At 51.1% G+C, this 12,483-nt stretch overlaps 1 protein-coding gene across 1 annotated transcript in view; it reads left to right on the plus strand.

The window, feature by feature from the left end:
• The first annotated feature begins 339 nt into the window (after window positions 1-339).
• Window positions 340-12,483, plus strand: part of LOC138658280 (perlwapin-like) — a 46,806-nt gene continuing 34,662 nt past the window's right edge. The window contains exon 1 of the mRNA XM_069745761.1: window positions 340-482. Within this exon, the coding sequence (XP_069601862.1) occupies window positions 401-482 (82 nt within the window). The 5' untranslated portion in view covers window positions 340-400. The remainder of the gene's footprint in view (window positions 483-12,483) is intronic.

Genomic DNA, 12,483 nt, shown 5'->3' on the forward strand with positions numbered 1-12,483 from the left:
TATGCCCATCTTTGCCCGACGTGTTGAGTTTCATTCTTCGCAGTTTGAGATTTATTGGGAAATTTGAAGCACCATACATGTAAATGTACAGCTTTACTTCATTGTCTTTTATTCATTATCATAGTAGGGCAGATCACGCAGATCTTTAGCTAGAAGAACTTGCTCCTATAACAATAAATGATTTTATACGTAGGATTACAAAACTAACCTTTCCCGTTCCCTTATTTATCGTCAGACAAACACCTACAGGTAACATATAGCTGTGCATATGTCAGTAGGAGGGATGGGCCGAAGTATAAATTAAAGCTATTAAATAGGAGTTGCCTCGGTGTGGCTAATCTTTAGCTTGGGACCTTATGACAGTAGCTTTCTGGTAGCTGCTTTACCATAAAGTTGAAAGATGACTTGTAAGAAGCTTTTCTTAGTAACTTTCCTGGTTCTATGGATGGGAGTCAGCTCTGTGCCCACAGTAACTGGAAACAGTGAGTAAAATAACCAAGGGCCATGTTATAATGCAGCTTTATTACATCTGGATTGCAAGTAATTGTGAATAGGACATTAGAAAATATGGGCACATCTACTTGGATGATGCATCTGGTTATTTACAGAGTATGTGTGCATTTATTACCAGTACATTTTTTTTACTTATTCCTTTAGATTACCCATTGGATTATAGTTCTAAATATGCAGAGACAAATGTGTTGCTAAAAATACTTTATGGATTTTGCAAAAAAAATGTAAGATTGTATTTGTCAGTTATCTGATTTCCAAGACAGAGATATATGAAGCAGCTAAATGAGAAGCCATTGAAGCCATAAATACATGTAAATGACTGAGGAGTTAAACATTTTACGCCAGTGTTTATATGCTTTTTTCTGGCTTGAGTGATAAGGAATAATGTACAGAATAGGAGAAAAAAAAGAACCATCTGCTGCAAGTGGAGCCCCTGACCTGTAATTTTGTTACATTTTAGAAAAAAAAAGTCTATAATTTGCATTTTAAAACAGATGGCTGCTGTATGGCAGCATAAGATTGAATGAGCTATGATTTTGCTGTCAGGTAGTGGGTGATGGGTAGTGTTGAGCATTCCGATACCGCAAGTATCGGGTATCGGCCGATATTTGCGGTATTGGAATTCCGATACCGAATTCCGATACTTCCCGCATATCGGATACCGGAATCGGAAGTTCCCAGAATTCAAACAGAACGCAGCAGCCAATGAGGAATGATTGGAAGTGTGGGCACATCCTGTTTAGCATGGTGGGCATGTAAGTACTGGCAAGGCTGTGATTGGCTGCTGAAATGATGTCACTCTGCACTATAAAAAACGCTGCCGCCATTTTGCGCTCACTCTGCTGTGATTTCAGTTAGGGACAGGACGCTGTGTTCTAACTGAGGGCCAGTCGAGCTAGCTAATTGCTTTATTTTCCTTTCCAAAGGCTAATTTAGCAAAACGCTGTGTGTTCTTCACTGTTCACCTTGCTCTTGCCTTGCAGCGCTGTTTTAACAGCGTTCTGCAAGGTCTCTGTGTGTGTGTGTGTGTGTGTGCAGCTCACTCTGTAGTCTGTGTGCAGCCATATACCCGGTTGTATTCAGCTCAGGGGGGGTTCACACTGCCTCACACAGTTGTCCTTTTTTGCTCATAGTGCAGCCTGCTGCACATTTTTTCTCAAATTTCCTATTAGTGTTTTTCCACCCGTCTCCAGCTAAATTGTGGAAAAACACTACATAGGATAACCTAGAGGGGGGTTTTTGGGCCTTGCAGCGCCGTTTACGGCTGTCTGCACGGTCTCCGTGTGAGCCCAGCTCGCCCTGTAGTCTGTGTGCAGCCATAGCCGGTTGGATTCAGCTCAGGGTTCGTTACTGGCTCATACCTTGAGAAAAATTTTCCTTTTTTTCAAATAGTGCAGCCTGTTTAAAATGTAAAAAAAAAAATTCCTATTAGTGTTTTTCCACCCGTCTCCAGCTAAATAGTGGAAAAACACTACATAGGATAACCTAGAGGGGGTTTATTGGGCCTTGCAGCGCCATTTACGGCTGTCTGCACGGTCTTTGTGTGAGCGCAGCTCGCCCTGTAGTCTGTGTGCAGCTATAGCCGGTTGGATTCAGCTCAGGGTGCGTTACTGCCTCATACCTTGAAAAACAATTTACTTTTTTTCAAATAGTGCAGCCTGTTTAAAATTTAAAAAAAAAAATTCCTATTAGTGTTTTTCCACCCGTCTCCAGCTAAATAGTGGAAAAACACTATATAGGATAACCTAGAGGAGGGTTTCTTGGCCTTGCAGCGCCGTTTACGGCTGTCTGCACGGTCTCCGTGTGATTTAAACTAGCTCTGTAGCCCGATCTGCACAAAAAAAAAAGTAAAGTTCACCAAACACAACTTAACACTTGTGTAGGCCACATTTGAGAAATAATAAAGTTTAGTCCACACTTTACAACATTAGTGTTTCTTACACCTGTTAGGAGGAGCATTTCAGGAATAAGCACACTAAGGCCTTAGTACTTTTCTGCTTATCTTTATCTGTCAACCAAGATGAAGAGGGCAGGGAGTAAGGCACGTGGGCGTGGGCGCGGAGCAGGGAGAGGAGCAGGGAGAGGACGTGGTGATTCTGTGCCTGCTGCGGGCGCCGGTGACTCATCGTCACTCAGTTTCAGCAGGGAACAGTCCTTCATGCGCAGCTTTGTCGGAGAGCGCCGTGCACCGCTGCTGCGTGAAGACCAAATTGAATCCGTTGTCGGGTGGATGGCAGCTAACGCCTCGGCATCGACTTCAGTTAGTGCCACATCCTCTCAGGCACAGAGCACTGGAGAGCAGCCATCTGTCTCTTCACCACCTGCCAAATTGGCCAGGCAGTCATAGAGCCCAGGACAGGAGCCGTCTCTACTTCTGTTCTCTGAATCTCTTGGCTTGGAAACAGGGGGCCAGCCAAGCAGCATTGGAGAAATGGAAGAAGAGGCAGTGTGCAGTGATGCCCAACAGCTTTTTCTCTCTGACTCTGAAGAGGTAGGTGGGCCAGTGCCTCCGGTGACCACAGCGCAGTACGCATCTGATGATGAAACTCAGGTGCCGCTTTCTGATGCGTACTGTGCTGCCGAGACTACCCAGGAGGAGCAGTTGGTGGCAGAGGGTAGTGGAGATGATGAGGTCCTTGACCCATCGTGGCGTGAGGAACAGGAAGGTGGTGGGAGCAGCTCTGAGGAAGAGATTCCCCTTACGGGCCAAAGAGGGAGAGGGAGGGGGAAGACTGCGGAGCCTGTAGCCTCCACTTTGGCACCCGTTAGGAGCCTGTCTCTTTCCAAAGCCATAAAGGGTGCTCCCAAGACTTGCAGTGCCTGGTCCTTTTTTGACACAGTTGCAGATGACATTTGTTTTGTCAAATGCAAGCTGTGTCATCAGAAAGTAAAAAGAGGGAAAAATGTCAGCAACCTCAATACCACAAATATGTGGAAACATGTGCGGACCAGGCACGCGGTGGAGTTTCAGAAACAGACTGAAGATGTAGGCCAACCAACAGCGGCAGCTACCACCTCTTCAGCTCGTGTTGCCTCTTCCTCCAGCTCACGCACAGCTGGTTTGGCTTCCTCCCAAGATAGCCATGGAAGAACCTCTAGCACTATTGTCCAGAGACCTTGTGTAATTCCACCCACAGCACCACCTTCCCAGTCATCCTCACACTCCCAGTCTACTCTACAGCCATCGGTAGTACAGGCATGGGAGAAAAGGCGGGCATTCTCGGCCAACCACCCCCGAGCACAGGCTCTGAATGCAGGCATTGCCAAACTGTTGTCCCTGGAAATGCTCTCGTTCAGGCTGGTGGAGACTGACAGCTTCCGTGACTTGATGGCATTGGCTGTCCCACAGTACAAGGTGCCCAGCCGCTTTTACTTCAGCAGGCAGGCTGTCCCTGCCCTGCACAGGCATGTTGAGGCAAACATAAAACATGCGCTACTGAACGCCGTCAGTAGCAAGGTCCACCTCACCACCGATGCGTGGACCAGTCAGCATGGACAGGGGCGATATGTTTCCCTCACTGCCCATTGGGTTAATGTTGTTGAGCCAGGTACAGATCGTGCGAGTGGCGCAGGACGTGTCCTGCCCACTCCAAGGATTGCAGGAATCCAGTCTGTACGCATCGACTCCTCCTCTTACACTAGTTCCTTAGATTCCTCTCTGCAGGATCCGTCACAGTCCACCTCCACATGGACCCGTGAACGTTTACCTATGACCGACATGAGCACAGCCGTGGCCAAACGTCAGCAGGCCGTCTTGAAACTAGTTTCATTGGGGCATCGAAGCCACACAGCGCAGGAGCTCTGGAATGCCATCAAGCAGGAGAGCGATGTGTGGTTACTGCCAGCGAATCTCCAGCCAGGCATGGTAGTGTGTGACAATGGCCGAAATCTGGTGGCAGCTTTGGCCCTTGGCAACCTCACTCACATCCCATGTCTGGCACATGTGCTCAATTTGGTTGTGCAGAGTTTTCTGAGGGACTATCCGGATCTTGATGCCCTGCTGCACAAGGTCCGCCTAGAGTGTGCTCACTTGCGGCGTTCCAGCTTGGCCAGATCCCGCATTGCTGCTCTGCAGCGCCGATTCCGCCTTCCGGAACACCGCATCATATGTGACCTACCTACCAGGTGGAATTCCACGTTACATATGTTGGAGCGGTTGTGTGAGCAGCAGCAAGCAGTTATGGAGTACCAGCTGCATCAGGCGCAAAGAAGTCGCAGTCAGCGCCGATCAGACTTCACAACCACAGAGTGGGCCACTATGAAGGACGTCTGCCAGGTTTTGCGTCCTTTTGATTATTCCACGCGGATGGCAAGTGCAGATGATGCACTAGTCAGCATGACTGTCCCCCTTATCTGCCTGCTTCAGCAAACTTTGCAAGGGTTAAGAGATGATGTTGTGGAAGAGGTGGAGGATGAGGAGTCACCTTTTCCATCAGCTTCTGGAGAGTCAGCGCCACGTGGTTCCTCACAAAGGGGTACGCAGGGGCCAATTTGTGAGGAGGATGAGGAGGAGTCAATGGAGGAGGAAGAGCTCCGTCCAGAGGAGGGAGCGACACAATTGTCCAGTGGTCAGTGTGTACAGCGAGGGTGGGGTGATGACAAGCGGGCAGAGATCATGTCTCAAGCAGGGGACAGCGTTTCTGGGCCAGTTGGCACTCTGCAGCACATGGTGGATTTCATGCTGCAGTGCCTGAGAAACGACCGCCGCATCGACCACATTCTCAACATGCCTGATTATTGGGTGTTCACCCTCCTCGATCCTCCCTACCGGGACAACGTCCAAAACCTCATCCCTGCGTTGACCCGGGAGCGTAAATTGCGGGAGTACCACGACACACTGGTGAATTCCATCATCTTCTCCTGTCCAACTGAGAGGAGTGCTGCTAGTGCTTTACAAAGCAGCTCAGTGCGTCGAGGCAGTGGGGGAGGCTCTGCCCAAAGAGGGAGCAGAAGCAGTGCCTCTGCCCAAGGCAAGCCCAGTATGGCACAACTCTGGCACACTTTTGTGTGCCCGCCCCAAATGTCTACACCATCACCGGCGGCTCCAGTCAGCAGGAGGCAACGGTTCCGTCAGATGGTGACAGACTACATGGCTTGCCCTCTTACTGTACTCCCAGACGGCTCTTCCCCGTTCAAGTTTTGGGTCTCTAAGCTGGATACATGGCCAGAGCTAAGCCAGTATGCATTGGAGGTGCTGGCTTGCCCTGCGGCTAGTGTCTTATCGGAACGTGTCTTTAGTGCCGCAGGTGGTGTACTAACAGACCGTCGCATGCGACTATCCTCCGATAACGTTGACCGGCTTACTTTCCTGAAAATGAACCAGGCCTGGATCTCGCAGGAATTTGCCACTCCTCTGCCTGATTAAGTAATTGGGTGTCATCCAGGTCTCCTGCTGTGTTCATCTTTCTACCACCTGAACTGCTGTTCCTTTGCTCCAACACCGCCAGTTGCGGCTCAGAAGTGCAGGCTGCACAGTAAAAACATACGACCCAGTGTTATTGGGTTTCAGTAACGTCAGCTGATCCCCAGCTGTGTAGCCGGCATTGTGTCCTGCGACCGCCACGCTGCCACAACAACCTAAATGTAAGGGAACCTGTCCCCCCCCCCCCCCCCGTCGTTTGTTACTGAAAGAGACGCAGAACTTAACACTTATAAAATGTGTTCACTGATACCGTTATACTGTCCCAGAGCTGGGACTTTCCTTCGTAATGTGACACAGCACAGCCGTCATTCCTACCCCCTTGGTGCCATGCGCTGCCTCCTCAGCGTTGTTTTAAGCTGTCACGGAGCCTGCGCTGTTCTGTTATCCCTTGGGCATGCCCTATTTGCGCTGCCTGTCTTCTGACATAATTTGGTGTCAGGCTGGCTGCGCCTGTGCGGCCGTGCTGCCCGAGATCCCGCCTCGCAGTGTCTTCTGATTGAGTCACACTGCAGCCTGGGATCCATGGGCATGCGCAGTGCATATCTTCCCCTCGGGCTCTCGCTCATTTCCCTCCGCCTTCTTTAGACTGTGCGCCGTCAGCTGATCCCTAATAGCATGCCACGGCCGTGACACCGCACAGTCTGAAGAAGAAGGAAGGAGGGGAGTGAGAGTCGAGGATATGCACTGTGCATGCCCATGGTTCCAAGGCCCGCAGTGGGATTACGTTAGACGAGACTGCGAGGTGGGATCTGGAGCAGCGTGGACGCACAGGCACTGACAGCCTGACACCAAATTATGTCAGATGACAGGCAGCGCTAATTGGGCATGGCCAAGGGCTAACAGAACAGCGCAGGCTCCGTGACAGCTTAAAACAACGCTGAGGAGGCAGCGCACGGCACCAAGGGGATAGGAATGACAGCTGTGCCGTGTCCCATTACGAAGGAAATTCGCACCTCCGGGACGGTTTAACGGTATAAGGGGACACATTTTTAGTGTTTACTTCGGTGTTTGCAAGGAGCATAATTAAAAGAACCACCTTTTCCTTTTGCATCCTTAGTGCTGCACAAGATGGCTCTTTCAGCTACAAACGTCTTGGGGGGGGGGTTAAAGGTTCCCTTTCAACTTCCTCCAATCAGGCTTCGGCCTACACTCTGTTCCTCTGCTCCTCCTGCTGTCCCTAGGCTCTAACACCGCCAGTTGGTGCCTGGAAGTGCTGTGTGCACAGTCAACAGTCGCTCCTCTGTTATTGGGGTTCAGTAACGTCAGCTGATCCCCAGCTGTGTATCTGGCAACGTGTCATGCGACCGCCACGCTGCCACAACTAAAATGTAAGGGGACCTGTCCCCCCCCCCCCCAGGCGTTTGTTACTGAAAGAGCCACCATGTGCAGCACTAATACTGCACAAGGGAAAGGTCGCTCTTGAAATTATGCTCCTTGCAAACGCTGAACTACACACTCATGTAATGTGTCCCCTCACACCGTCCAACCGTCCCGGAGGTGGGACTTTCCTTTATAATGTGACGCAGCACAGCCGTCATTGCTACCCCCTTGGCACCGTGCGCTGCCTCCTTAGCGTTGTTTGATTCCGTCATGGACCCTGCGCTGTTATGTTATCCCTTGGCCATGCACAGTTTGCGCTGCCCGTCCTCTGACATCATTTGCTGTCGTTCTGGCTGCGCCTGTGCGTCCACGCTGCCCGAAATCACACCTCGCAGTGTCTTCTAATGTGATCCCACAGTGGGCCTGGTATCCATGGCCATGCGCAGTGCATATACTAGCCTCTCACTCCCCTTCTTCACGCTTCTTCAGACTAGGCGGCGTCAGCTGATCCCTAATAGCATGCCACGGCCGTGACGCCGCACAGTCTGAAGAAGCAGGAAGGAGGTGAGTGAGAGGCGATGATATGCACTGCGAATGCCCATGGATCCCTGGCCCGCAGTGGGACTACATTAGATTACACTGCAAGGTTGGATCTCGGGCAGCTTGGACGCACAGGCACTGCCAGCCTGACACCTACATGATGTCAGAAGACGGGCACCGCTAACTGTGCATGGCCAAGGGATAACATTACAGCGCAGGCTCCGTGACAGAACCAAACAACGTTGAGGAGGTGGCGCACGGCACCAAGGGGGTTGGAATGACGGCTGTGCTGTGTCACATTACAAAGGAAAGTCCCACTTCCGGGATGGTTTGACGGTGTGAGGGGACACATTATATGAGTGTGTACTTCAGCGTTTGCAAGGAGCATAATTTTCGGAGCCACCATTTTCCATGTGCAGTATTACTGCTGTACAAGATGGCTCTTTCAGCAACAAATGCCTGGGGGGGGGGGGGTTAAAGGTTCCCTTTCAACTTGCTCCACTGCAGGCTTCGGCCTACACTCTGCTCCTCTTTGATTCCCTGGGTTTCAACACTGTCAGTTGCCACCTGGAAGTGTTGTCTACACAGAAAAAACACTAGGTGATGTGTCAGTGGGGTTCAGCACCGCCAGCTGTTCCCCTGCTGTTTAGTCGGCAACGTGTCCAGCACAAGCCACGCTGGCACAACAGAACAAAAGCTGCCACCAGTGCAGGCTTCGGCCTACACTCTGCTCCTCTCCTCCTCCTGCTGACCCTGGGCTCAAACACCGCTAGTTTTTGCCCGGAAGTGCTAGCTGCACAGAGAAAAACACCAGCCAATGTGTTAGTGGGGTTCAGCAACGCCAGCTGTTCCCCTGCTGTGTAGCCGGCAACGTGACCTGCAAACGCCACGCAGGCAGATGAACTGAAATTAAAGGGAACCTGGCCCCACCCCCCCAGGTGTTTCTACGTATAACAGCCACCTAGTACAGCAGTACTGCTGCATTTGTACAAGGTGGCTGTTTTTTTATCCTTGCCCACGTAGAATTAAACACGTAAAATATGTGTCTCATTACAGACCATTACAATGTCCCTGAGGTGTGACTTTCCTTTTTAATGACACGCACCACCCCCCTTGGTAGCGCTGCCCGTCTTCTGACATCATTGGTTGGCTGCCTGTGCCTGTGCGTCCGCCCTGCCCGACACAACCCCCCTCGTTTCATATATTTTGGCTGCGAGGGTGTGATTGATGGGCATGTGCAGTGCATATGTTCGCCTGTCTTAACTCATCTCCTTCCGCCTTCTTCAGACTGTGCGGCCTCCTGGCCGTGGTAGGCGATAAGGGATCAGCTGAGGCCGCCCAGTCTGAAGCAGGTGTAAGGACATGTGTGAGCGGCAAACATATTTACTGCACAAGGCCACGAATCCCAGCCATGCAGTGTGATTTTTTGAAAACACACTGTGGGCCTGGGATTCATATCCATTGCTAACCGCAACGGCCAACATGAAATGAGGTCAGAAGACAGGAAGCGCTCACAGCGCATGGCCAAGGGATCACAATAGCGCAGACTCCTGTACAGCTAATACAACGCTCAGGAATCTGCGCCCACCACCTAGGTGTAAATTTTGACACCTGTGCTGCGTCTCCTTAAAAAGACAAGTCACGCCTCGACTACTGTTTGACAGTATAATGGGCTAAATAGTGTACGTGTTTTATTCAGCGTGTGCAAGGAGCAAACTAAATAGAGCAACCTTTTACTTGTGCAGCATTAATGCTGCACAAGGTGTGGCTCTTGTACCTTGCAACACCTGAGGGGGGTTAAAGGTTACCTTTGAAATTGGTTCAACTAGGCTTCGGCCTACACTCTGCTCCTCTCCTCCTCCTGCTGACCCTGGGCTCTAACACCGCTAGTTTTTGCCAGGGAATGCGAGCTTCACAGAGAAAAACAACAGCCAATGTGTTAGTGGGGTTCAGCACCGCCAGCTGTTCCCCTGCTGTGTAGCCGGCATCGTGTCCAGCACAAGCCACGCTGGCACAACCGACTAAAAGCTGCCACCAGTGCAGGCTTCGGCCTACACTTTGCTCCTCTCCTCCTCCTGCTGACCCTGGGCTCTAACACCGCTAGTTTTTGCCAGGAAATGCGAGCTTCACAGAGAAAAACAACAGCCAATGTGTTAGTGGGGTTCAGCACCGCCAGCTGTTCCCCTGCTGTGTAGCCGGCAACGTGACCTGCAAACGCCACGCAGGCACATGAACTGAAATTGAAGTGAGCCTGCACCCCACCCCCAGGTGTTTCTATGTATAACAGCCACCTTGTACAGCAGTACTGCTGCATTTGTACAAGGTGGCTGACTTTTTCTCCTTGCCCACGTGGAACTCAACACGTACAAAATGTGTCTCATTAGAGACCATTACAATGTCCCTGAGGTGTGACTTTCCTTTTTAATGACACGCAGCACCCCCATTGCTAGCGCTGCCCGTCTTCAGACATCATTGGTTGGCTGGCTGTGCCTGTGCGTCCGCCCTGCCCGACACAACGCCCCTCGTTGTCTCATATATTTTGACTGCGAGGGTGTGATTGATGGGCACGAGCAGTGCATATGTTCGCCTGTCTTCACTCCCCTCCTTCCGCCTTCTTCAGACTGTGCGGCCTCATGGCCGTGGCAGGCAATAAGGGATCAGCTGAGGCCGCCCAGTCTGAAGCAGGTGTAAGGACATGTGTGAGCGGCGAACATATTTACTGCACAAGGCCACGAATCCCAGCACCGCAGTGTGACTTTATGGAAAGGCACTGTGGGTCTGGGATTTATGGCCATCGTTAACCGCACCGGCCAACATGAAATGAGGTCATAACACGGCCTGCACTAACAGGGTATTGCCAAGGGATAACACAAGAGCGCACTCTCCTGTACTGCAAATAACAACGGTAAGGAGTCTGCGCCCAGCACCTAGGTGTAAATTTTGACACCTGTGCTGCGTCTTCTTCAAAAGAAAAGTCACGCCTCCACTACTGTTTGACAGTATAATGGGCTAAATAGTGTACGTGTTTTATTCAGCGTGTGCAAGGAGCAAAATGAAGAGAGCAACCTTAGACTTGTGCAGCATTAATGCTGTTCAAGGTGTTGCTCTTGTACCTTGAAACACCTGAGGGGGGGTTAAAGGTTTCCTTTGAAATTGGTTCAACTAGGCTTCGGCCTACACTCTGCTCCTCTCCTCCTCCTGCTGACCCTGGGCTCTAACACCGCCAGTTTTTGCCCGGACGTGCTAGCTGCACAGAGAAAAACACCAGCCAATGTGTTAGTGGGGTTCAGCACCGCCAGCTGTTCCCCTGCTGTGTAGCCGGCATCGTGTCCAGCACAAGACACGCTGGCACAACCGACCAAAAGCTGCCACCAGTGCAGGCTTCGGCCTACACTTTGCTCCTCTCCTCCTCCTGCTGACCCTGGGCTCTAACACCGCTAGTTTTTGCCCGGAATTGCTAGCTGCACAGAGAAAAACACCAGCCAATGTGTTAGTGGGGTTCAGCACCGCCAGCTGTTCCCCTGCTGTGTAGCCGGCAACGTGATCTGCAAACGCCACGCAGGCACATGAACTGAAATTGAAGTGAGCCTGCCCCCCACCCCCAGGTGTTTCTATGTATAACAGCCACCTTGTACAGCAGTACTGCTGCATTTGTACAAGGTGGCTGACTTTTTCTCCTTGCCCACGTGGAACTCAACACGTACAAAATGTGTCTCATTGAGACCATTCAACTGTCCCTGAGGTGTGACTTTCCTTTCTAATGAAACGCAGCACCACCCTTGGTAGCGCTGCCCGTCTTCTGACATCATTGGTTGGCTGCCTGTGCCTGTGCGTCCGCCCTGCACAACACAACGCCCCTCGTTGTCTCATATATTTTGGCAGCGAGGGTGTTATTGATGGGCATGTGCAGTGCATATGTTCGCCTGTCTTAACTCATCTCCTTCCGCCTTCTTCAGACTGTGCGGCCTCATGGCCGCGGCATGCGATAAGGGATCAGATGAGGCCGCCCAGTCTGAAGTAGGTGTAAGGACATGTGTGAGCGGCAAACATATTAACTGCACAAGGGCACGAATCCAAGCCACGCAGTGTGATTTTTTTCCAAACACACTGTGGGTCTGGGATTCATGTCCACCGCTAACCGCATCGGCCAACATGAAATGAGGTCAGAAGACAGGAAGCGCTCACAGCGCATGGCCAAGGTATAACAAGAGCGCAGACTCCTGTACAGCAAATAACAACGCTCAGGAAGCTGCGCCCATGCACCAAGGTGTTATTTTCGACACCTGTGCTTCTTTTCTTTAAAAAGACAAGTCACGCCTCCACTACTGTTTTACAGTAGAATGGGCTAAATAGTGTACGTGTTTTATTCAGCGTGTGCAAGGAGCAAAATTAATAGAGCAACCTTTTACTTGTGCAGCATTAATGCTGCACGAGGTGTGGCTCTTGTACCTTGCAACACCTGAGGGGGGTTAAAGGTTACCTTTGAAATTGGTTCAACTAGGCTTCGGCCTACACTCTGCTCCTCTCCTCCTCCTGCTGACCCTGGGCTCTAACACCGCCAGTTTTTGCCCGAACGTGCTAGCTGCACAGAGAAAAACACCAGCCAATGTGTTATTGGGGTTCAGCACCGCCAGCTGTTCCCCAGCTGTGTAGCCGGCAACGTGACCTGCAAATGCCACGCAGGCACA

The sequence above is a fragment of the Ranitomeya imitator genome, chromosome 1, assembly GCF_032444005.1.
Source record: "Ranitomeya imitator isolate aRanImi1 chromosome 1, aRanImi1.pri, whole genome shotgun sequence".
Lineage (NCBI taxonomy): Eukaryota > Metazoa > Chordata > Amphibia > Anura > Dendrobatidae > Ranitomeya > Ranitomeya imitator.